At 37.3% G+C, this 26251-nt stretch overlaps 1 protein-coding gene across 1 annotated transcript in view; it reads left to right on the top strand.

The window, feature by feature from the left end:
* UNC13C (unc-13 homolog C) overlaps positions 1-26251 on the top strand; it is a 591739-nt gene that overhangs the window by 257143 nt on the left and 308345 nt on the right. Inside the window, exons 8-9 of the mRNA XM_057488818.1 lie at positions 12642-12869; positions 13845-13986. Of these exons, the coding sequence (XP_057344801.1) occupies positions 12642-12869; positions 13845-13986 (370 nt within the window). The remainder of the gene's footprint in view (positions 1-12641; positions 12870-13844; positions 13987-26251) is intronic.

The following is a 26251-nucleotide window of genomic DNA, read 5'->3' on the forward strand; positions in this document are numbered from 1 at the left end:
CTCGTGTCTGGATGATTTTACTTGGAGGTGGTTCCTATGCTTCACTGCCTTCTTGGCCCAAGGCTGACAACCAAGCAGACTGGTGGATAGGAACCAAGGAAACCAAAGGGGAACAGATCAATCCTTGAGGAAAAATAACTGATTTATCTCTCCCCTCCTAGTTCCAGGCCAGTGGCAGTAGCTAAAGTCCACCTGCATTTTCTTTAATTAACTTATTTGTTTCCTGCTATTCAAAAAAGCATTTTATTCATTCTTGGAAACATTTAGTAGTGGAAGAATAGCCAATGGAGGAGCAGTTTGTGACCCTAAATGATGTTAACATAACCTATAAGGAACGTTCTGTGACAGTATGGTGACAGTTTTAAACTAGTAAAAGGCAAGGAAAAAAAGGCAACTGGAAAAATATGCAAATAATTATGGTACCTAACCCAATCAACCTGTGCTTCCTTACACATCACAAAAGGAAGAATCCCTGAATCCTACTGAATAAACATTCTACCTAATTTTAATTCCTAACGGAAATTTCAAGTACCTGAATTAAGACAGAAAGCATTTCACCAAAAGTTTACAGGAAAGCATCTTTTGAGATGCGTTCTATGGTTCTGTGTATTTCCTACTGACATTATGTTAAGATTATATGTCTTTATTAGTTATTGAAAATTCATTAACAAAATCTGGTTAGTGTATTCCTTCTGCAAACTAGAAATTGATTCTCTTTTTTTTGTATTCCTATTACCACATTTTACACTTTTGGTATCTTCAGACGGTCAGATATTTGCATATTGAACAGCTCCTGTGGGTGGATACTTTATTCTGGGCTTTCAGACCTTGAAAGAAAGTGTTGTACCTGAACTCAAATGTATTTTCTAAAACTTAACTTGGATGAATATATGTGAGCACATACCTTGTAAACTTTTGACACTGTACTCCTTCAACAGCAATTATAAAAATATGTTTATGTAATGAATAGTCAGGAAGCTTAGAAGTAGGATTTTGTGTGTCCATGGCTACAGGATGAAGACCATAGTCTTTATTTTTCCTGTATTTAGCACACATTTAAGCAATTGGCTGCTTAATAGATGTTGCTTACACAACAAAAGAAGGCATGAGAACTTCAGTGAGAAAGAACATGGGATGGTTGAAGATGGTTTTTGCATACAACCATAGTTGTTTTTATTAAACTATCATTGATGTACAATCTTATGATGGTTTCAAATACACAAGACAGTGGTTCGGCATTCACCCATATTATCAAGTCCTCACCTGCTCCAGTGCAGTCACTGTCTATCAACGTAGTAGGATGTTATAGAATCATTAATTTATTCTGTGCTGTACTACCATCTCTGTGACCAACCTATATTGTAATTGTCAATTATTTTGCCCCTTAATCCCCTTCTCCCTTCCCCGCCACCCTCCCCAGTCCACCCCCTTCTCGGTGGTGATATTCCTTTTTCGTATCTGATTCTGTGTACATATGTATACTCACTTTTCTTCCTGATAAGTCTGGCTAGGGGGTTATCTATTTTACTTTCTCAAAGAACTGGGTCCTGGTTTCATTGATTCTTTTTATTGTTTTATTCTTCTCAATTTCATTTGTTTCAGTTCTGATCTTTATTATGTCCCTTCTACTGACTTGGGGCCTCATGTGTGGTTCTTTTTCTAGTTTCTTTAATTATGAGTTTAGACTGTTTATTTGGGATTGTTCTTGTTTCCTGAGGTAAGCCTCTATTGCTACATACTTTCCTCTTAGAACTGCTCTTGCTGCATCCCACAAGTTTGGGGCTGTTGAGTTGTTGTTTTCATTTGTTTCCATATATTGCTTGATCTCTCTTTTAATTTGGTCATTGATCCGTTGATTATTTAGAAGCATGTTGCTTAGCCTCCATGTGTTTGTAAACTTTTTTGTTTTCTTTGCATAATTTATTTCTAGTTTCATACCATTGTGGTCTGAAAACATGCTTGATACAATTTCAATCTTTCTGAATTTATTGATATTCTTTTTGTGGCCTAGTAATGTAATCTCTTCTGGAAAATGTTCCATGTGCACTTGACAGGAATATGTATCCTGCTGCTTTTGGGTGGAGTGTTCTGTAAATGTCTGTTAGGTCCACCTGTTCTATTGTGTTGTTCAGTGCCTCTGTCTCCTTACTTACTTTCTTTCTGGTTGATCTGCCCTTTGGAGTGAGTGGTGTGTTGAAGTCTCCTAAAATGAATGCATTACATTCTATTTCCCCCTTAATTCTGTTAGTATTTGTTTCACATATTTTGGTGCTATTTTGGGTGCATAGATATTTATAATGGTTATATCCTTTTGTTGGACTGACCCCTATATCATTATATATAATGTCCTTCTTTGTCTCCTGTTACTTTCTTTGTTTTGAAATCTATTTTGTCTGATATAAGTACTGCTACTCCTGCTTTTCTCTCCCCATTATTTGCATGGACTGTCTTTTTCCATCCCTTTACTTTTAGTTTGTATATGTCCTTGGGTCTGAGTTGAGTCTTTTATAGGCAGCATATTGGTGGGTCTTGTTTTTTTAATCCATTCTGCCACTCTATGTCTTTTGATTGGTACATTCAGTCCATTTACATTTAAGGTGATTATTGATAGAAATGTACTTATTGCCATTGTAGACTTTAGATTCGTGGTTACCAAAAGTTCAAGGATAGCTTCCTTACTATTTAACAGTCTATCTTAAGTCACTGATTACTCTATTTCAAACACAATCTAGGGGTACATTCCCCCCCCCCTTTTTCTTCTTCCTCCTCCAGACTTTATATGTTAGGTATCATATTCTATACTTTTTGTGTATCATTTGACTGACTTTGTCAGTAGCTGATTTAATTTTGTACTTGCTCGGTAATTAATTGGTCTGCTACTTTTACTGTGAGTTTGTTTTCACTTGAGACAGCTATTTAGCCTTATGAACATTTCCATCTACAGCAGTTCCTTTAACATATCCTGTAGGACTGGCTTAGTGGTGATAAATTCCTTCAACTTTTGTTTAGCTGAAAATTGTTTAATCCCTGCTTTAAATTTAATGATAATCTTGTGGGGTAGAATATTCTTGGTTGGAGGTCCTTCTGTGTCACTGCATTAAATATATCATGCCACTCCCTTTGAGCCTGTAACTTCTGCTGAGAAATCTGCTAATAGTCTGATGGGGTTTCCTTTATAGGTCATCTTTTTTCACTCTCTGGCTGTTTTTAATACTCTCTCCTTGTCCTTGATCTTTGTCATTTTAATTATTATATGTCTTGGTGCTATCTTCCTAGGGTTTCTTTTGTAGATGCTTTCTGTACTTCCGTGTCTTGAGTGTCTATTTCCTTCCCCACTTTGTGGAAGTTTTCAACAATTATTTCCTCAAAGAGACTCTCTATCCCTTTGTCTCCGTCTTCTCCTTCCGGTACCCCTATATGCAAATATTGTTCTGTTTGGATTGGTCATACAACTCTCTTCTTATTTTTTCATTCTTGGTGATCCTTTTTCTCTCTCTGTTTTTACTTCATTGTTTTCTTGTTCCCTAATTTCCAGATCATTTACAGCATCTTCAACCTGTGAAAGCCTGCTATTAAACCCCTCCATTGTATTTTTCAAGAAGATTGGTGATTTCAGCTTGACTCAGGCTTCTTTCTCATGTTTTGTTTTATAGTTTTGTTTGGACCAAATTCCTCTGCCTCTTCATTTTCGTACTTTTTCCTATGGAAGAATAGGTTTGTGGAGGAGGCACCTTCCAGTGCCCAGAAGTTTAAGATCCTGCACTTTTCAGTGTGGGAGCCCCAGCTGTTAGCATGCAGTGGGTGGGATACTTTTCTGTCTGGCTTGTAGTGATCTGATTTCAGGTGGGCTATGTGCGCCATCAGCTGATCACATGTCCAGGGAGAAAATTCAGGGCCTCTCTGCTGGGGTTGCTGTGCACAGAGCCACCTTCTGCCCAGCCTGTAGCAGTAGCAGGGACTGCAGACAAGCAGGACCAGAGCCTGCTGGGAGGAAGGAGCTCCCAGGGCTGGCTCCTGCAGTATTTCCCTGGCTGTGCCAAAACAGGGCCAAGAAAGTTGGGAGGGTCTCCCTCGGCCTTCCTGGCTAAAACATCTGCCTCCACTGCCAGGTCAAGTGGGCCAACCGCAGGCCACATGTTCAGGGAGGAGCCTCGGTGCTGTGCTGCTAGAACTGTCCTGGGTGGAGCCATCCTCCCCCTGGCCTGCAGCTGTGGCAGGGACTGCAGGCAAGCAGGAGCAGTGCCTGCCAGGAGGAAGGAGTTCCTGGGGCTGGATCCTACAGGCAGTTCACCAGCTGACCTGAGACAAGGCCAAGAAACTTGGGAGATTCTCCCTCTGTCTCCCTGGGAGTAGATTCTGACTCCACTGCTGGTCACTGCTGACTGCAGGCCACATGCGCTGGGAAGAGCCTCTGGGCTGCATTGCCCATGAGGGGAATGGAGTGGCTGAGGTTCCCAGAGCTCCAACCTGTTGGGCTAAGGATAGGCTGGGGAGGTATTATCCACCTGCCCTTTCTCCTGAGCAGAGATCCCTATTTAACACTTGCCCCTCTGCTGCCTCTCCCGCTGATGGAAAGTCTTTCAAACTGCCCACTTTGCTTTTGTCTCAGGGGTGCTGGTAGAGGGTACCTCTTCTCCATAAGGGGCTGGAATCTCAGCGTCCTCAAGTATTCCACCTGTCTTTGTTGTCCAGCCCCACTAATTGATTACCAGAGCACCATGTAATATGGGTTCGTGTTCCCTGAGCAGATCCCCAGGGCTGGGTGTTCAGAGGTCCTGGGCTTCTATTACCTTCCTGCTCTGTTCCACTTCCTCCTACCTGTGGACTGGGGTGGGGAGGGGGCTTGAGTCCCTTCAGATCTCATCTTTGCCACTTTACCCTTTCCTGTGAGGTCTTCTTTTCTGGAGTCTTCATGTCATTTTCAGGTTTAGTTGTATTTGCTGTATTTTCATGTTCTATGTGATTTTGGGGAGGTGGTCTCTGCTTTGCATTCTTACTCTGCCATCTTTTTCCCAGAATCCTAACAACCACAGATTTTTAGGGGAGCCTTTGAGACAAGTAGATTGGAGAACTCAGTGTAATGGGTTTACTGAGTTCAAACAATTTAGTATCATGTCAAAAAGGATCAAGGAGATATTATAGGTAGGGTTAAAATCAGGTCTCTGAACTCTTAGTGCACTGTTCTCTCCTAATTTATAAGAAAATATATCAAGTTGACTCTAAGGGAAAAAATGGAAAGTTGTTTAATTTTATTTTTAGTGTTCTTCCACTCTCTCATATAGTATCCTTTTTTTTTTTTTTTCACATTCTGTGCTGCCCAGATCTTGACTTTGTAGAACTTCCCATCATCATGACGCTTAAGCCTGTCCTCTATGACCAACCCATTTAGCTTGGGTATATGCCTATCACGACATACTTATCGCATTGACTTTTCAACAACACAAAGGAGGAAATGATATGGAAGTTATTTTGGGTAAAAGTGGAATCAGTAGTAAGTTACTTCAATACAATGGTCAGTTTCTTAACCTTAAACAAATGCACTAATAATGGAGCTTTTTCAGGTATTTGGGGTAGTGTGTCAAAAAGAGTGCATACGTTTCATATCATGCCATAGAAGAAGTATTCATCATGACATAAGCAACGGATATCTACGTGTCTTTATCTATATAATTCATAGCCCTTAGCTACTTGAGAAAGATCTGGTTTCCAATCCTGACACTGCTAGAATTTTTCACATCTTCTCTGAGCATCATTTTCCACATATATGAAAAGAGTTCATAATACTTGGCAGTGCCCTCCAGCTAAGGAACACAGCTGTACTTTTAAAATTTGGTTTATTACCCATTGCTGCAAAGAAATCCATACCCCAGGGTAAACCATAGGGAATCTCAGTAAGAGAGGGCGAAAATTTGGAAAAGGTGTTGTCTGGAAGTGAGGACAATTCTAAGATTGTGTATGTTAAAAAAAATCTTTTCTACAAGGAAGGCGGACTAGAGTGAGGATAGTATCTGCCCTCAGTAAAGAAAAACTGGTCACTCATCAGTTAGGAGTGGGGATGTCTGATATTTTATGGTTTTGCAGTGACCTTGTTTCTCTCTGTGCTAAGACAAAATTATCAAGTGGCCTTGTTTGTCTCACTGCGACACTGTCACAGAGTGACCACATGTAAGGTTGGGGTGATCTTGCTTGTGTCCAGTAGGAGAACAACGTGGCCTAGCTGTGAGCACCAGGCCAGTTTCCCACAACATCATGAACTAGTTGCAAGTGTCATACAAGTTCCTCTCAGAAGCTATTTAAGAAAAGAGAAATAGAAAGAAATACTGTGTTTAAATCTTTAATTTTGGTTTGCTTCTGAAAAGGATGTGAAAAAAACTATATAACTAAAAGTGATAAGAACAAAAATATCTTTATTCCTTCCATCTTTCCCTTGCATTTTTCTTTTTTCCTAACTTAATAAATAAGGAAATTTTTAAGTTAAAAAAATTTTTTTTAATTGAGCACTTATTTTTCACAATTAATTTGTTCCTTTAATCTATATTGACAGTTTGGGACTCTGCAATGGTTGGGAAATCTCCGAGTAAGTATCTATAAAATGTTTTGACCACCACTGCAAGTGTATTCCTGATGCCATCTTCTTTTAATATGCAAATATTTCCAAACTTTGTTCTAAAAGTTTGCATTTACTTTTTTTTTTAGCTTATGTTATTTTTTATTTATTTTTTATTTGTTGGTATCATTAATCTACAATTACATGAAGAACAGTATGTTTACTAGGCTCCCCCCTTCACCAAGTCCCCCCAGCAAACCCCATCACAGTCACTGTCCATCAGTGTAGTAAGATGCTGTAAAATCAATACTTGTCTTCTCTGTGTTGCACAGCCCTCCCCGTGACCCCCCACACACTATACATGCTAATCGTAATACCCCCTTTCTTTTTCCCTGCCCTTATCCCTCCCTTCCCACCCACCCTCCCCAGTCCCTTTCCCTTTGGTAACTGTTAGTCCATTCTTGGGTTCTGTGATTCTGCTGCTGTTTTGTTCCTTCAGTTTTTCTTTGTTCTTATACTCCACAGATGAGTGAAATCATTTGGTACTTGTCTTTCTCTGCCTGGCTTATTTCACTGAGCATAATTGCATTTACTTTAATGGAATGATTGAATGTGGTGGAAGTATTAGAGGGGAAGGGAGAGGAAAGGTTGGTTTTTGTTTTTGGGCCCAAGCTCACTGTCAGTGAAGTCACTTTGTAGAAGGTGGCAGGGGTCCTTCAAAGGGGTCCACCTGCCCATATTCTCCCACTGTCAGTGCTGGGGCCACCTACAGGAGTGGGAGATAGCACTCTGCTGGATCCATGCCCCTCTGATTACCCTGCTATGAGCTGTCATCATGTGCTTTTGATTTATATAAGGAAAAGGAGGCAGCTGACTTGAAGACTGAGGGAGCTACTGTTCTGATCCTTGAAGAGACTGAAGGCATGTTAAAAGAGGAGGGTTAATATTATCTTGGATGTAAAGCAACTAAAGGGAAAGGGTAGAAAATGTCAACTCCATGCCCACCTACCTGATTTCATGGGAAAGAAAAACAGAGGCACCAAGAACAGGCCCACCTGCATGATTTTACTATCAAAGAAAAGCAATCAAGTTTCTCATACTAGAGACTCCTGGAGAGAGAAATGCCTAAACATTGGACCCTCTGCATACTTTCCATACACGTTTGCCAGGAGGTATCCTTTGGGTTCAACAGCCTCAAATGCTGCTAAGAATTTATAGATGGAAATAATAAAAGTACTTCAATATAACTATTTCAAAAATTATAATTATTATTTATTTGAACTCTATTTTCTCATCAAGCATTTCATGGGCTCCCATTTAGCAAACAGTTGTAGAGAATTTAGCATATGGCAAACATTGGGTCTGGTACTGTCCCTGGGAGAAGTAATCATGTAGCTAAGAACCCTAAAGTCCCTTGTTAATGTGAAATTCTTTAAAGCATGCTTATATCTTCACCTGTTCACCTTTTGACATCCTGAAATCCCTATACTTGCTCAGTTGTTCATATTGAAACTATATATGCCATCCCATTTAATTCTTACAACAACCTGCTAAGGAAGACATGTTATTTCCTTTTGTTTTTCGGATGAGGAGGCTAAGGCTTACTGAAATGAGTAACTTGCCCAGCTTCACATGGTTAGTACATGACAAATCAGGATTCCCATAGAAGCCTGTCTCCTTCAACAGTAACCACCCCCCCCCATAAGCAGGAGATATGTTCCAAAACCTCCCAGTGGTTGCCTGAAACTACAGATAGTGCTGAACTCTAGGTAGACTATGTGTCTTTGTACACATTACACACTTATAATAAAGTTTAATTGACAAAATAGGTGCAGAAAGGGATTAACAACAGCAATAATAAATCAGAACAATAAAAATGCTATAATAAATGTTATGTAAATGTGATCTCTCACTCTCAAAATATCTTACTATGCTGGACTCATCTTCTTGTGATGATATGAGATGACCAAGTGCCTAGGTGATGAGATGAAGTGAGGGGAATGATGTAGGCACTGTGACGTAGTGTTAAGCCACTGTTGAACTTCTGACAATAAGCAGAAGGAGGATCATCTGCTTCCAGACTGTGGTTGACTGAGGGTAACTGAAACTGTGGAAAGTGGAATCGTGGATAAGGGGAGAAAACTGTATATCCTAAGTATCATGAGCCGCTCTGCTCATTTGTCTTATTTAAAAGTAATTTTCTTGATGTGTTTGCTTAATTTTGAACTTATGCCCTTGTTTTATGCTATTAAGTGCAGAAGATATACAGCCCAGCTAAATTCTGCTTTCTAATGATGGGCACACAGCCATTGTTTTCTGAACATTCGAAATCTGAAGCCAAGGGCCAGGTGTACTCTATCTCTTCACAAGATGTGTTCTGCAGCATGCATATCTTTGTACACTGAATTTATTCATGTTTCTTCCAGGATCATAGTCTAAAGGTAATAGTATGCAGGAAGTCCCTAGCACATTAAATTAAACCCTTAGTTATGTTAAAAACTTGAATATAGTAATTATTTTATCAAGTTCTCCCAAAAAATAAGACAATTTTCTCTAATTATTGAGTGTGTCTTATTTTCCAAACACTGTGCTAGATACTTAGAATACACATTTAATTGAGGTTGGCCTTATAGGCTAGCAGGCAGGATATATGTATATACAGGGAGCTGTGTCAGCGGTGATCGATAAATACTTAAGAATTTTGTGAGGCAGTTGCTTAATATCAGCCATGTTAGGGGTATTTACATCACAGAAATCCACTAATGCAGCAAATCAGGCCTCTGATTTTTTTTGTTGCTGTTGTTATTTGTTTTTTCTGTAGGGGAGGGGAGAAAATGTGACTACTAAATTTAGACAGCCTCTATTTCTGCTAAGGAAAAGATGAGATCACATGGTGAGAATGGAGGGTAATCGGGTGAGGTTGGTGACCTGAAGGGAGTAGGAATGTTTTGGAACAGCTGGTGAGAAAAAATAGGAAGGAGAAAAGACCAAGACCAAGGGGGAGTACTGCAGTTGTTACATGTATATAGACAGTAATTTTAAAGAAACACTGTAATTGTAAATTGCCATGTAAAGGTGGTAAAGTTGTGAATTTCATATGAAATTTATGTATCTTGGATAATAAACATTAAAGAATAAGTAAGGGTTGTGATTAATTGACTGTCCCATTAAATTATGTGGAAGGAAAACATGGGATAAATTTGCCTCTATTTAAGGCTGAATTCTCTTGCAGTTTTGTTGTACATAATTATATTGCCTGATCTTTCAATTAAGTGTTTTAAAAGTAGCAATGCTGCATTCCATTTCGATAATGTATTGCACTTTTCAAAGTGCTTTCACTGTACATTATCTCTTCTGATCCCGTTTATTGTTGATTTCTAGTTGACATATTACTGTATTTCAACAAAGCTACTAGACCTTCTATCATGCACTTTGAAGGAAGACTCATATAAATGCAAATTTAAGTTTATCTCTGATGACTTTGAGATAAATAGAATAAGCCTCATGGAAAATAATATAAGGATTGGAAATTCATGACAAATTGCAACTATTTAAAAAACAGTTTCATGAGAAAATACAATTAAATATGTGGGTTCAATAAACAGTAGGACAATGGAAAGTACTTGTAGATCAGTGAGAAAAATTATTTATGAATTTGGCTCTGTATCTCTGAACTAAGTAATCAAAGTTGAATCATTTTTCTCGGAACAAAAAAATTTTTAATTGTACCTTTTAAAAGCTACATATCTTTCTAGAAATAATGGGTAAGATGCTTAAACATAGCCTCTGTTAACCTGCTTTCCCCAGACTGGTGATTTCACAATTTATAGGTCTCTCTGTTGGCTGTACATACTAGAGTAGATAGTCTACTCTAGTGTCAAGAGCATTGGTGAAGGGTTTCAAAGTTAATTGTCAAGCTTTCCTATTTAATTTTTTAAAGAATTCAAGAGGCAGTAATTAACTCAGAGATTTTATTCCTTTGGATGAAAAAATCTCTTGATGTTGTCACTTTGAATTTGGTAGTTATTGCTTGAATGAGCATTATTATGTGAGAGGTGGACAGCTAACTTTTCCTGAACTTAGTAAAATCCAAAATACATTTAACTCTCCATGACTTTGACACTTTGTCCTAGAGCTTTTGGGGCACTGACAGCCACAACAATAATAATTCTGAATTTGGGGGACAGCCACATTTTTAGGGCACTTCTTACACTTTGAACATACTTAAATGGCTGTCACAACTAAACTTTTGGGACACTTTGAATCTTTCAAGCCACCACTGTGCTTTCTATTTAAAGAATATTCCAGTACTTGAAACAAAATATGCCTGTTGGGTAGTTACAACTGTTTAGTCTGGCCTAAACTAATTTTACCATGTAAGAATTACCCACTGTGGAGTTTAGCCATTATTGATAAATTACAAACATGTGTAATTGCTTAAGGGTGCACAATTTACAAATGTTTAGCTGTGCTAGGGCCTGTTGTAACAGATGACTAGGGCATTAGGATGTCCTTTCAAATTACCTTAAATAGGACACATTAATTTTTAGTATTTGCTTTTTAAATGTAGTTTAAGTCCTCAAAGGTTTAAGAAAAAAAAGGGAACTTGCTCTTTCTGTCATTAGACTATTAAACTCTTTTAGCTTCCTCTAATTACACCTTGATATTAAGAATGTCTTTTTTCCACTTTAGGGAACAAATGTTATACTTTCAAATAAATGAAAATTTTCACTCTATTACTGCTGTCAAATTTGTATGACTTTATAGTAAGGAAATTAATAGTCAACCTTTTGTATTTTGTCTTAACTTCCGTACTTAAATTGGACTTAACATTCATAAAATTAGATTCAAAGAATATTTCCGAGGCTATCCTTCATGGTAGGAATTGTGCAGATAAATTAACCCACTTAGTCTCTGAACACTTTGTGATATTAAAATGTTCATTTCAGAAATATGTTTCAAAAAACCACTATACAAGCTGGTTAATACTTGGTCATGTCGATGAAAATTGGAGTAATTATTAACTAAGAACATAAGCTTTTCGATTCTTTTCATAACATCTCATATTTTGCTTCTGTGGCAAAAAAATATTTGGTTTCAGCATGATAGTCCCTACAGACATTCGTATGTGGGCTTTTGCTTTCTTCAAACTCACTAAGCAACCATAAGACCTGGAATCATGGTTAACGATTTCCTTGTATAATATTAAGCAAACTACAGGCCACAGGTAACATTGAGACTATGTGGCCGGTAGCTGGAGAAAGTGAGGGACCCAAAAATCGACTGTTGGAAATCCTTCGCTGTCAGCAAGGTTTGTGTCAAAAATAAAAATGCTCAGAAAGTTGAGACCAGTCACAAAGAGCAATGTCCTAGAAACTGAAAAGGGTTTTGAGTAGAAAGTGAGAAGTCAGCCTGTTCAAACTATAGCCGTATCATAGAATAAGAGTTCAGTTGTTTCTGCTCCATCACGTACTTCAGAGGTCATTGAGCCCAGTGGCTTCCAAATCCTTTTAAACAACAGTTATCACTTTCATTCCAAGTAAAATCTTACCCTCTATTTCAATATATAACCAATAGTAGCAGTATTTATTTGACAAGAAAAATTTAAACATTAATTATGATAAATTCCATAAATGAAATAATTAGACACTTTGGATGGACACAAGTATTTGAAATTCTGATTTTTGAATGACATTGGCCACATAATTCCAACCTGTTTCTCTCTTTTGTTTTGGTTATCCATTGAGTAAAGTAAATATGAGTGGTACATTACATTTGATTGTGCACATTCTTTTTGCTGCTTTTGACATTTGCTTTTGAAAATTCAAATCTTTGCACAACCCTTGATTTAGCCCGGTATTACAACTGAAAAAACTGGGGATCTTGGAAGTTCATTTACTTGCCAATAACACAAGGGCAGGTTGTTCTGAATCTCTGCCTAGTGCTTATTCTGATATTTTCTGAAAACCACCCTGCTTCCTCATAATGAAAGCCTTCATTTATCTTCAGATTCCTCCTCCTTTTTCTCCCCCTCCTGAGCCATCAAAAAGTAACTTCATGTACATTTACATCACCATTGATTTTTCCATTATAGGAGCAGCAGAAAAGAGTTCTAAGCACGGTGCTGAAGACAAGACTCAGACCATTATCACAGCTATGAAAGAAAGAATGAAGATCAGGGAGAAAAACAGGCCTGAGGTGTTTGAAGTAATTCAAGAAATGTTTCATATTTCGAAAGAAGATTTTGTGCAATACACAAAGGCAGCCAAACAAAGTGTACTGGATGGGACATCTAAGTGGTCAGCAAAAATAACCATTACAGGTAAAAATAGTCTTCTTTAAAATGTTTATTTCACATTGAGCTTTTTATATGTCTTGTAAATCACCACTAATAATAATTGCAGGTAAAATAAATAGAAATTTCTAATCTCATCAATATTGATGAGAGGACTAGTTAGTACTTTAAATTTCTAAATTATATAACAGATAAATGAAGTAATTTCAGTCTGTGTCCTGTTTTAATCAAAAGCTCTTCCAGAATAAGAAGGTTCTGTTTTAGAAGATACTCATCAATATCCTGCAGTTTGCAAGAGATTAGTTTTGTTGCTGCCTGCCACTGATAAAGTACAAGAGTAGCCAATAATCTCTTCAGTCAGTTTTTAATGAAAAAATAAGTATCGTTTTACTTACTCATGGATCAATCAGTATCCCTCATCCAATTTACCCTTGAGTCAAGGCAATTTGAGCATAGTGATGTCTTGTAGCTTGAACTTGTGTAATTGTTTGTAACATTAATATCAAGTACATGTGTATCATCAAGCCTCCTCATTTACTCAAATTTGTACTTATAAAGTAAACTAAAGATGCTTCTTTCACTAGTTTGAACTGATCAGTACTGACAGCTAATCATAAATATATAAATAAGTTTTAAATCACAGACCTTTGAATTATGTTGGGTAAGTTTTCACATACTGTGTTTGTATCCTGATTTCTCCATACACTCATACAGTAAGGTGCATATGAGTATAGAGCTAATATATATATATATATATGTGCATACTTATAGCTACTGTTCATTATGAGCAAAAGCAAATATTAGAGCAAAGTTTTCATGTTCAATGTATTCATTATTTTATTAGACATTTTTTTTATAAAGATCTGTTGCTCATGGGGATGAAAGCAATGGGGATGTAAGTGCAAATCCGGGGGACAAAGTGATAGAAAATATTTCTTTCACTATCATCTTTTGTTTCTGAGGAAATCTTAATATGAAAATGTTTACTTTGGTTTATTTTAGTGGTTTCTGCACAAGGCTTACAGGCAAAAGACAAAACAGGGTCAAGTGACCCATATGTCACAGTTCAAGTTGGAAAGAACAAAAGAAGAACTAAAACCATTTTTGGAAACCTGAATCCAGTGTGGGATGAGAAATTTTATTTGTAAGTATATAATGTGAAACCATTACAAATACTAAAATATTTGCAATAGCTTTAAGACAGGCATGCAAAATATATAAGCAATAATTATCTCATATTTTAATAGTATCTGTGCAGAAATTATAAAGAGTGGAACTTATGAACTTAATACTCTTGTAATATTTATTCTTCATCTTTGGAAGCAAGTGAATAAAAAGAATATTTCAAACAAACAAACAAAAAAGGTGGCACAGCTAGGATGACTTTTCAGGAGGAAAAAGATTACAACATGATGTATGGCTAAGGTTGACCCAACATAGCTAGGAATTCACAGGCCTGATCCAGCAATATTTGACATTGGAAGATTTTGTGACTGAAAACAATAGAAAGGCTTTGGATCCACCTGGACAATAACACCTGCACCGGCTGATACCGGTGACATGGTTGTTGATAAGTTTTGCAACCTCTCATTTTCTGTGAGGTCACTTATTTTTAAACCTCTTCTATCTTGCACCAAATAGCAAGAAATCATTTTTCTATCAAGGTTCTTTTCTTTCTATCCCTCCTTGGTGAGAGATAAGATGACATCCAATTAGTATTTGGTAGAAATACTAAATGAAAATCCCTAACTCTGAGTTTAAAGACTTTTCTTTCTGTCTCTCTCTCTTTTTAGAGTCCTTGTTTTTCTTTCTATCTCTCTTTGCTACTGGTTTAAACATGGATCACATTAACATGCTAAGCAAGCAAACCCAATACATACAGCTTGTTTGGGAATCTTGGCAATAGTGTGTAAGAAATATAGAGCTTCTTGCATATATGGGCAGATGAAGGGAGTGTTGAGAAATAGGTTTGGAAAATCAATTGTGACCAAGTAACAGAAGGTACTATAGAATGATTTGATGGAAGAAACAATTTTAATATTCCCATGCTAACAGAAGATAAGAAATCAATTGATAGTCATGTAAGTACAAATTCCTAAGGCAGTTAGGGAAGTGAATAAAGCAGGACAAGGGCTACAAAGGGGAGGGATGGGGACTGGGGCAAACGTGAGAGCAAATGGCTCTTGAAAAAGAGACAGCTTCCATTATGCTGCCGTCATGCAGATGCTGTGCAGCTGGAGCTTTCCAGTTTCTCAGGAGAAGCTGGGAATCTGAAAGTTTAAAAACAGCTCTGTTGAGGTAAAACTGACAAAATATAAAAATCTACATATTTAATGTATTGATATATGTATACCTTCATGAGACCATCACCACAGATAAGACACTGAATATATCCGTCAGCCCAGCAAATTCTTCAGGCCTCAGTGATACCATCCCTCCTAATTCCCCCCAATGCCAAGGCAATCTGCTTCATGATGCTGGAGAATACTTTTCATTTTGTACTTTATAGATTTTTATATAAAAAGATCATACAGTAGGTATTCTTTTGCATGACTCTACTCAGCATAATTGTTTTGGGGTCCATCCATGTTGTAGGGTTCAGCAATACTTCATTTCTTCTTATTGCTAAGTTCCATTTCATTGTGATAAAATACCAGTTTGCTTATGCTTTCACCTATAGATGGACATTCAGTTTGTTTCTGGCTTTTAGCTTTTAAAAATAAAGTTGTTAGAAACACTTATTTATAAATATTTGTAAGGACATATGTTTATATTTCCCTTGAATAAATACCTAAGACTAGAAGAGTTGGAACATATATTAAGAATAGATTTAATTTTTTAAGTCACTTTATCCAAGTGAGAAAGTGAATAACATTCCCATTTTACATTTCTGCCACCAATGTCTGGGAGTTTCAGGTCATACACATCCTTCTAATACTTGATAAGGCCAGTCTTTTAAACTTTGCTCTTCTTATATGTGTATAATGATATCTTATCATGGTTTTATTTTGCATTTCTTTAATGACTAATGATTTCAAGCATCTTTCATGGGCTGTCCATGTATCTTCTTTAGCTAAGTGTTCAAATATTTTGCCCATTTTTATTGTTTCTGTATTTGGATAAGTCTAAGAGTTTCATGTCTTACATTTATGTCAATCTATTATAAATTTTTGAGGTCATTTTTAATGTGCTGTCAGTTATATACCTAAGTTCATTATTTTGCATTTGAATGTCCAGTGGTTCCTGCATCATTTTTGAAAGTACTATCCTTTCTCTACTAAATTGCTCTTGCACGTTAGTAAAATGAAGCTCCCCATATATGTGTGAATCTCTTTCTGGATTATTCTGTTGCATTGATCTATTTACCCATCTGTGTGCCAATATTTGTTAAGGTTTTTGGCTCATTTTTAATCAGGTTGTTTTCATATTATTGAGTTGAAAATTTTTTGAATATTTTGCGTACTAGTCCTTTATTATGTGTGCTTTTCAGAATTATTTTCTCCCCATCTGTGGCTTGTCTTCTCATTCCCTTGATACTGTATTTTTGTACTGAACTTTTTGAACACACACAAAACCTGTTATTATTGTTTTGATGTCCTTAAATGCCAGTTATAACATCTATGTCTGTTCTTGGTCAGTTGTGATTGATTTTCCTCCTCATTGTGCATCATATTTTTCTGCTACTTCACATGCCTGGTAATTTTATATTGTATTCCAGACATTGCAAATATTACCTTGTTGGTTGTTGGTTATTTTTGGTATCCAAAGCTCCTATTACAGAGCTTTGCTCTGGAACATAGTTAAGTTATATATTTGTATCATGCTTTTTTATTAAGTGTGAATGAAATAGTGCTCAACTTTAAGCTAATTAGTCCTCAGTACTGAAGAAAGACCCTACTGTGTACTCTGTCTACTGACTCGGTAAGTTTTTCAGGTCTCCCCAGTAGAAACAAGCAGTATGTCTGGCCTTAGTGAGTGGTGGGCACTGTTACATTTAATCCTTTTGATGGTTCTTAACCAGGCCTTGTATAGTTTCGTCATATGTGTGTACTTACCATTACTTAGTAGGAACCCTCTGCAGATTGCTGGAAGTTTTCCTTCTTTTAAGTTCTGTTCTTTTCAGTATTATGCCTGTGACCTCTAGCCACCTCCATCTTCCCAGATTTTCAGATCTGCTTTTCATCTTAAGGAGTCCAGTGGATTCCACCTGGGTTCCTTCTTGTACAGTGGCCTGGAAACTCCCTCCAGGTGGTGAGCTGAAGGAATCGTAAGGCTCTCCTTGTCAGTTTTTTCTCTCCTTAGGATCACTGTCCTTTGTTGACAGCTTGATAACTCACCAGTATACTGAAAACATTGCTTCATATATTTGGTGCACTTTTGATTTTTCATGTGGGAGGATCTCTCCAGTCCCTGTTGCTCCTTCTCAACTAAAACAGAAAGTCTGGGAATCTGAATTTAACTGATAAGCAAAACTAAATAAAAGAGTATAAAGGCCAGCATGAGGCATGTCAAACAACATACCACTTCTGGACATATTTCATCCATAATCTGACAGCTACAATCTGTGAAATAAAGCGTCCATCCAAAGGAATATTGTTGTAGAACTGTTGGCGAGGGTCTGGTGGGGCATTGAGTTTATTTTCCTTGCTTTTTATCTCTGTTGCAACAAAGAATTGAAGGGCAGAGACAAAGTAGTGAAGCACAATAGAAGTTTTATTTAAATGCACTTCAAGAGAGGAGCAGGCAGGGTAGATAAAGGCAGGTTTATTTGATTACACTCCAAGGCAGGAGGGGGCTAGAGTCAAGATAGACAAAGGCAGGTTGACTTAAATAAAGCAGAGAGGAAACAAGCCCAAACCGGAGCTCTCAACAGCTCCTCCCTACTTATCTGAAGTAGGTCAGAGAGAGTGACACAGTCAAAGAAAGGTGAGTGTGGGCAACCTCAGAGAGGAGGCACACTTAAGGGTTTAGGGTCTGGGGTTTTATAGGCTGTTAAGGATTTTTTAGGAATGTGACAAAGGGTTATGGGGTGTAGACTTGTCAAGTATCTCAAGATGCTTATCTCTGGTGAGAGATACCATGTCTCTTCTCCTCTATTATCAGTCCTCCAGCTAATTCTGCAAAATAAACTTAACACAATAAATTTATTGATCTAGTTCCTCCCCAGAATGGTGCCTTCTCTCTGGGGATATATACCAGTTAGGACCATTTGCCTTAGTTTATGGTGGGGTGAGTTATTGTCTGTTTACTGAAGAACATTTTAGGAATTTTACTTCATAACTCTTTGGTTTTTAAAATGGAATCTTAGCCTTAAGATGGAATCCCTCCTGTTCTTACTATACTGTTTATATCTGGGGTGGTTTTTTTTTTTGAGAATTAATCATGATGCTTGTCTCCTGTCCAGGTTGCAAATTACTTGATTAGGGGCTAGAGGAGGGGGGAAAAAACAGCATATAGGTTAAGTTAAAGAATAAGCTGGGCTTTCTGGCAGGCTAAAGTAAATCTGACGATGGCATGATCTAATTGATACAAGGAAGACATGGGCTGTGCTCAGATACTTTTCTTTATCTGGGGAATATCTGGACATTTCCAAGTACTCCTTACCTTCAGAACTTCAACTGACTAACTCATTAACTCTGTTGTGAGTCCTTTCCGGCTCTCTAGTTTTATCTTGTTAACTCTTTGGGTCCCTTCTAGAGGGCTTTACTGGCCTTATTCTCCCTCCACCCCACTCATATCTTATCTATTTTTCTGCCTAACAGAAATATTTATTCTAATATCTTAATTCTGCAAAGGATCCTCCTTGAGAAAACAGCTGAATAATGATAAGTGCACACATTCAAGGAAACTAACCAAGAACAAGATTTAGGGAGACCCAGAAGAACTAGATGTGGCAGAAGCCAACGTTTGATCATCCAGGACAGGAACTGTGTTTGTTCCCACAAGACAACCTAGAAAGCCTCATAATTTATGGGGCAAGTACACTGAAGAGTCCCCTGGAATGGATAGTTAAAATATGGATTATCTGTACTCTTGGCAGTTTTTGTGTAATTTACTATATTGTATTCTGTTTTGCTTTGGAGACATGGCATCATCTACAAGGTCAATAAAATCTATTTTTAAGCAACATTGTTTTTAAAAAAGAAGAAATTCAAATTTAAATCCATTGCACCCTGCTGTTCATGTAATGTATATAAAATTTACATAATTTTTTTGCAATGTTTTTCACTTGACTCACAAAATATTTATGAGCATCAAGGGAAGTTACACTCATAATTACTTTCCATTTTTCTATTTATTCCTTCTAGAGTATTAAAATGAATGTCTAAATTTTCAACAGCAATTCTTTTGTTGCAAGTTTCTGGAACTCTTAAGGTTCCATTCTTATTACTGAAGTTCTATATTGCTGGTTTCAGGGATACTGTTTGAATTTACCTGTGAATGTTTTCATTTTACCATGAAAGTGGCAAGAGAATTGCAAACTTATCTTTATGAGGGTTTTTTTTTCTTTTGCGGAAGGATATGAGTTCATAGTGAATTTAACTGCAGATTTTGAAAAATGTGTTCATGTCACAGATGAACTCATCTGTGCCTCCACTACCTTGTCAGTTCTGCCCTGTGAACCGGAGTATAAAAATGGGTCCTGATGTGCTGAAAATAGAATGTTTTATTAATAGTAAGGCTTTAGTTTGCATTTTGTGCAATTTACTTAAATGCTGAGCTTTAGCTTTTCTAATATGAAAAACTGGATTAATAATAATACATACTGTTGAGATAATGTACATAAATCTCATGGCACTTGGTAAGCATTAAAAATGGCAGTCATGATCATTATTAGCAATAATATAATCACATCCTGTGTGCTGAGATTTAGGAGTTTATAGTCAATATGACTAATACTTTTCATGTCAAAAAATTCCAACCTGAATAGTGAGACCAAGAAAAGACCAAAGAACAAGACGCTCTAAGAGGGAAGTACTGGCAAAATAAGAATTAGAAAACTCTGATTCAATCAGGGATCAGAGAGAGAGTTTTTTCAACTCCCTCATTTTACTAATAAGAAAATAGACACTTAGATGGAGTATAGTAGAGCCAAGACAACAAATCACCCCCAGTTGTGAAGCTACAAATAAGATACAGTAGAAATAAAGAAGTGTATTTTTTCCAGTATTTACACTTTTTCCTTGAAGAAGTGATTTTGACCTGAAAAAGCAGGCAGTCACAAAGCTGGTAAGATGAAAATGCAAATGAAGTAATTGTTCAAATTTCTTTTTTGTTTGAAAACTTACTTGTCCCCCCATCAATGACACTCTGATGCCCTCAAGAGATTGCTAAGTAATTTCAATTTTAATTTTACCTCTTTTACTTTGGGTTAAAAAAAGAAGTTTAGAAATTTAATCTTCATAAAACTATGGATGTTGTGTGATTCTAGAATGGAGCACTCTGGAGTGTTTGCAGAAAACAAAGGCATGACCAATTGAGTCCTTCCAGAAATATGGATTTGGAGGGGTTGGAAACACATGTAATTTTTTTAATCACATGAGGGTTAATTAAGATAATGTACATGAAAGTGCTTTGAAAATGATAAAGTATTACATAAGTCTGAGGTGCTTGTTATCTTTGCTCTTTAATCCCAGTAAGTTGTATATTTGATGATTTCATAATTAATTATAACATTTGATTTTACCTTTCTATGTTACAGTTAATGAAATGTTTTATGCTTATCATAAATCATTCCTGAGGGAGGAAAAAGAATAAGTTTATCACAGTTCTAGAGAGAAATTGGTAGTATAGTTTGCCCATTTGAATAAGAAATCATAGAGTTAAGAGACTTATACCATAATGTGTATGTTGATCTTATGCTTCCTAGAACACTGTAGTTGATCCTGTGCCTCACTTTTGCTAACTTATTAAATAAAAACAAAATTTCATACTAATTCCCTCCTAGAGGACTGGTAGCATATATGTATTGGTTATCTTTTTAAAATTGATATTAACCATTGGAGTAAAGAATTGTTTTAATAACGAAGTGTAGCCAACACAATGCCTGTGGTAGGAGTATAAACATGCATTCATTTATTTACATGGTATTGAATAGTCATGGGAGTGGTATTTAAATATTCTACTTATGTAGTTGACTGGCCAACCAGCTGCTCTTGCTTAGGGGTATCAGTTAAATTCCACCCACATTTCCTGAGTGACCATTATATGCCAAGCACTGGACTAGGTCCACGGAAATAGTGACTTGAAAAGTGACTTCCTGTTATACCAAAAGCTGTCTGGCCTACAAGTTTATAAAGCTGAGACCCAGAGCTGTTCTGGATTTCATACGCTTCTTGACTTTCAGGAAGCCCTTTTGTCTCTTTGAATCTCAGTTTTAGTGAGCAATGTAAAAAAAATCCCCCACCTTAATATAATAAACCTATTGTTAACAGGCAGTGTATGTGAAAGCTCTTTTGACACATAAGCTCAAAAAAACTCAATGCTTTTGTTTATAGAGGCATAATTGCCTTGGCTCATGTCCGCCCATTCACTTCACAGCTACCCAGAGGTGGCGGCACACGGAGTGCCCCAGGCCCGTGGCTCTCCATCATGCCAGTGCTGCTTGGCCCAGGGCTGGATATGAATTAAGCATAAACTAAGCTCTATAGGAGATAGCTTATTTAAATACTACAATTAAATAAAAAACCATCTCCATCACATAACAGATTAATATTTTAAAATGACATCTGGATATAATCACAGGTTTGATTTATTGCTTAGATTACTAGCATAGGCTTTTTCTGGGCTCTGTGGGAAGGGAGCATTTCCTCAGCTGTCTGAGCTAGCTTACAATGATAGTATCAGCATTAGGAAGTCATTTGTCATGAAAATGGTCCCACAATTGTCTAATGCAAGGAGGAGTTTATGCACACTCCATAGGATTAGAAATTTATTTACTCATCATTATCTACGTTGTGAATATACCTGGTAATAGGGAGATACAATAACCAATACTGTCTTTCCCTTAGTAAATAAGTATAACTTCAAGGGGAAAATAATTTCCCAGCCAAGGACAAAATATCTTTGAAACCGAAATCAGTCAAAGGGAGAAATAAAGTGGAAGGAACCCGTTTGTTGCTTACAAGCAGTCATCCACTTCTGCTCACGTGTGTCTCACAACCAGGCTGCAAAAAAGGATTTTGCACCCCACCCAACCTCTCAGGTCCAGAAATGCCCTCACTCCCCCTTGTAATTACCTATTGATGTGGAGATGGACTACTTCTCTCCACCCTTTGGAAACTCTTATCAATATGGAGATGCACTAAGGCCAGGCGAGAGATTCTGGAAATATTGCAGTTTTACCCACATTGTCCCTCCTTGTCTTCCTCCCACTTTTCTCTTCTTCTTTCTCACCTCTGTACTCTACACAATAGCTTTCATATTGTTGACTTCCATGTGGTTCATAGTAGATTTGGCCCTACGGCCATGTGTCTCACAACTTTAGTATGCACGGTTTGCTTCCAGGAAGGTTCTTTGCATTTTTAGCCAGGTAGTCCAGTTCATCTCTATGAAACAAAGCATGAAAGCTATGAGTTGTTAGTCAGGCTGTGATTGGAACACCGTAAACCCATCTATGATGCTTTGTGTAAGGAGGGGTGAGTAGGTAAAGTCCTGATGGTTTGCTGGTGACTCATTTGGGCCGATAGGTTGAAGCAATTTCCCCTAAGTAGAATATATCTAATTAGGGCACTATAAGCATCTGGATCGATCAAGTGTTTTTAAGACAGATTCTTCAATGCCAGTCAACCTCTATGTGGTTCATTCTCTTTCCTTTGATGTACCCCATGTATAGACCAATCATTCTGAAGGCAGAAAAAGGAGATCAATATGGTAATATTATTCCTAGCCAAACTGGAAGTTTACATATATCTATTGGCCCAGAACCTAAAAGTGTAATATCCAACTTACTGACATGTTTTTCCCAGTACCAGCTATACTAGTCTTTTTTTTTTTTTAGATAATTATTTTTTATTGAAGGGTAGTTGACGCACAGTATTACATTACATTAGTTTCAGTTGTACAACACAGTGATAAAACATTTATATACATAATTCTAGGTTCCAGCTATCACAGTACCAAGCTGTTACAATTTCTTGACTATATTCCTTATGCTATACATTACATCACGGTTACTTATTTATTTTACCATTGGAAGTCTGTCTTTTTTTTATTTTTTATTTTTTTTTGAGGACATCTCTCATATTTATTGATCAAATGGTTGTTAACAACAATAAAATTCTGTATAGGGGAGTCAATGCTCAATGCACAATCATTAATCCACCCCAAGCCTAATTTTCATCAGTCTCCAATCTTCTGAGGCATAACAAACAAGTTCTTACATGGAGAACAAATTCTTACATAGTGAATAAGTTACATGGTGAACAGTACAAGGGCAGTCATCACAGAAACCTTCGGTTTTGCTTATGCATTATGAACTATAAACAGTCAGTTCAAATATGAATACTCATTTGGTTTTTATACTTGATTTATATGTGGATACCACATTTCTCTCTTTATTATTATTATTTTTAATAAAATGCTGAAGTGGTAGGTAGATACAAGATAAAGGTAGAAAACATAGTTTAGTGTTGTAAGAGAGCAAATGTAGATGATCAGGTGTGTGCCTGTAGACTATGTGTTAATCCAAGCTAGACCAGGGCAATAAAACATCCACGTATGCAGACGATTTCTCTCAGAACAGGGGTGGGGGGAGGTTCTAAGCCTCACCTCTGTTGATCCCCAATTTCTCACCTGATGGCCCCCCTGCGACTGTGCCTGTCTTAGGTTGTTCCTCCCTTGAGGAATCTTACCCGTCTCTGGCTAACCAGTCATCTTCCGGGGCCATACAGGGAAATGTGAAGTTGGTAAGTGAGAGAGAAGCCTTATTGTTTGAAAAGGTTAGCTTTTTATTTCTTTGCATATTTATGCCCTATAGCTTCTATGCCCAGCATTTGTCTTGAGGTATCTTTACCACTTGGAAGAATTATGATACTCGGTAAATTTGATATGAGGCACGAATTCTATTTAAGGGTTGTAATTAGGAAGGAAGAAGAAAAGCTATAGAAGTAGCAGGCGGAAGAAAACATGGGAAGATTGATTATTTCTTTGACATATCTTCTTGTAGAGTAACTTCAGCATGTATAGGTTTTAAGCTACTACTTAAATTGTGCACACACATTAACATAATAGGAGTATAGTTACATAACCAAAGCATACCTGTAATTACCAGCCATCTCCAGTGAAACCAAGAAAACCAGTTAGGCACCTTAAGCATTTGTGAAAACTTATCTATGATATGGTGGATATTGTCCAACTGAACCTGAACAGTCTTAGAGAAATCAGACAAATTAAAACAACCCATTCCTGGGGAAAGTTCACATCCCTTATGTTCTTTTAACAGTAAATAGTCTGTAGTTGTAAGATTTTGGAGTGCTACAATTTGCACTTCTCCTAATTCTTGGTTGAGTTCCAACAGTATAGATCCAGTCAAATTTGTTGTTTTACTGTATGCACAGGCCAGCTTAGATATCTCCTTCATTCCCATGGCAAGTCCAGGAGCTGGTGGGATGAGTGCATCTACAGCTGTAGCAGGGCATGGATCTTTGTTGGGGTTCTTTTATAATCATCTTCTGGCATGAGTCTTCCAGAGAGTGCTGATGTTGGAAGTTCTTTTTCTTATTGTATCTTAGTGCATTTTCGGGGTAGCCCAATAGGCTTTGATCTTCTGTATAAACACAAACAGACCCTTTGCCTGCACTCTTATATGCCCTTTATACCCTTGTGTAGAACTCACTGGAGGTTACCACACAGGAACTGCTCCCTTTTTTTGTTTGTTTGTTTTGTTTTTGGTATCACTAATCTACACTTACATGACGAATATTATGTTTACTAGGCTCTCCCCTATACAAGGTCTCCCCTATAAACCCCTTTACAGTTACTGTCCATCAGCATAGCAAAATGTTGTAGAATCACTACTTGCCTTCTCTGTGTTGTACAGCCCTCCCTTTTCTCCTACCCCCCCATGCATGCTAATCTTAATAGCCCCTTACTTCTCCCACCCCTTATCCCTCCCTACCCACCCATCCTCCCCAGTACCTTTCCCTTTGGTACCTGTTAGTCCATTCTTGAGTTCTGTGATTCAGCTGCTGTTTTGTTCCTTCAGTTTTTCCTTTGTTGTTATATTCCGCAGATAAGTGAAATCATTTGGTATTTCTCTTTCTCCGCTTGGCTTGTTTCACTGAGCATAATACCCTCCAGCTCCATCCATGTTGCTGCAAATGGTTGGATTTGCCCTTTTCTTATGGCTGAGTAGTATTCCATTGTGTATATGTACCACTTCTTCTTTATCCATTCATCTATTGATGGACATTTAGGTAGCTTCCAATTCATGGCTATTGTAAATAGTGCTGCGATAAACATAGGGGTGCACTGATCTTTCTCATACTTGATTGCTGCATTCTTAGGGTAAATTCCTAGGAGTGTAATTCCTGGGTCAAATGGTAAGTCTGTTTTGAGCATTTTGATGTACCTCCATACTGCTTTCCACAATGGGTGAACTAACTTACATTCCCACCAGCAGTGTAGGAGGGTTCCCCTTTCTCCATCCCCTTTCTCGCCAACATTTGTTGTTGTTTGTCTTTTGGACGGCAGCCATCCTTACTGGTGTGAGGTGATACCTCATTGTAGTTTTAATTTGTATTTCTCTGATAATTAGCGATGTGGAGCATCTTTTCATGTGTCTGTTGGCCATCTGTATTTCTTTTTTGGAGAACTGTCTGTTCAGTTCCTCTGCCCATTTTTTAATTGGGTTATTTGTTTTTTGTTTGTTGAGGCGTGTGAGCTCTTTATATATTCTGGACGTCAAGCCTTTATCGGATGTGTCATTTTCAAATATATTCTCCCATACTGTAGGGATCCTTTTTTTTCTATTGATGGTGTCTTTTGCTGTACAGAAGCTTTTCAGCTTAATATAGTCCCACTTACTCATTTTTGCTGTTGTTTTCCTTGCCCGGGGAGATATGTTCAAGAAGAGGTCACTCATGTTTATGTCTAAGAGGTTTTTGCCTATGTTTTCTTCCAAGAGTTTAATGGTTTCATGACTTACATTTAGGTCTTTGATCCATTTTGAGTTTACTTTTGTATATGGGGTTAGACAATGGTCCAGTTTCATTCTCCTACATGTAGCTGTCCAGTTTTGCCAGCACCATCTGTTGAAGAGACTGTTATTTCACCATTGTATGTCCATGGCTCCTTTATCAAATATTAATTGACCATATATGTCGGGGTTAATGTCTGGATTCTCTAGTCTGTTCCATTGGTCTGTGGCTCTGCTCTTGTGCCAGTACCAAATTGTCTTGATTACTATG

This window comes from Manis pentadactyla, chromosome 11 (genome assembly GCF_030020395.1).
Source record: "Manis pentadactyla isolate mManPen7 chromosome 11, mManPen7.hap1, whole genome shotgun sequence".
Taxonomy (NCBI): domain Eukaryota; kingdom Metazoa; phylum Chordata; class Mammalia; order Pholidota; family Manidae; genus Manis; species Manis pentadactyla.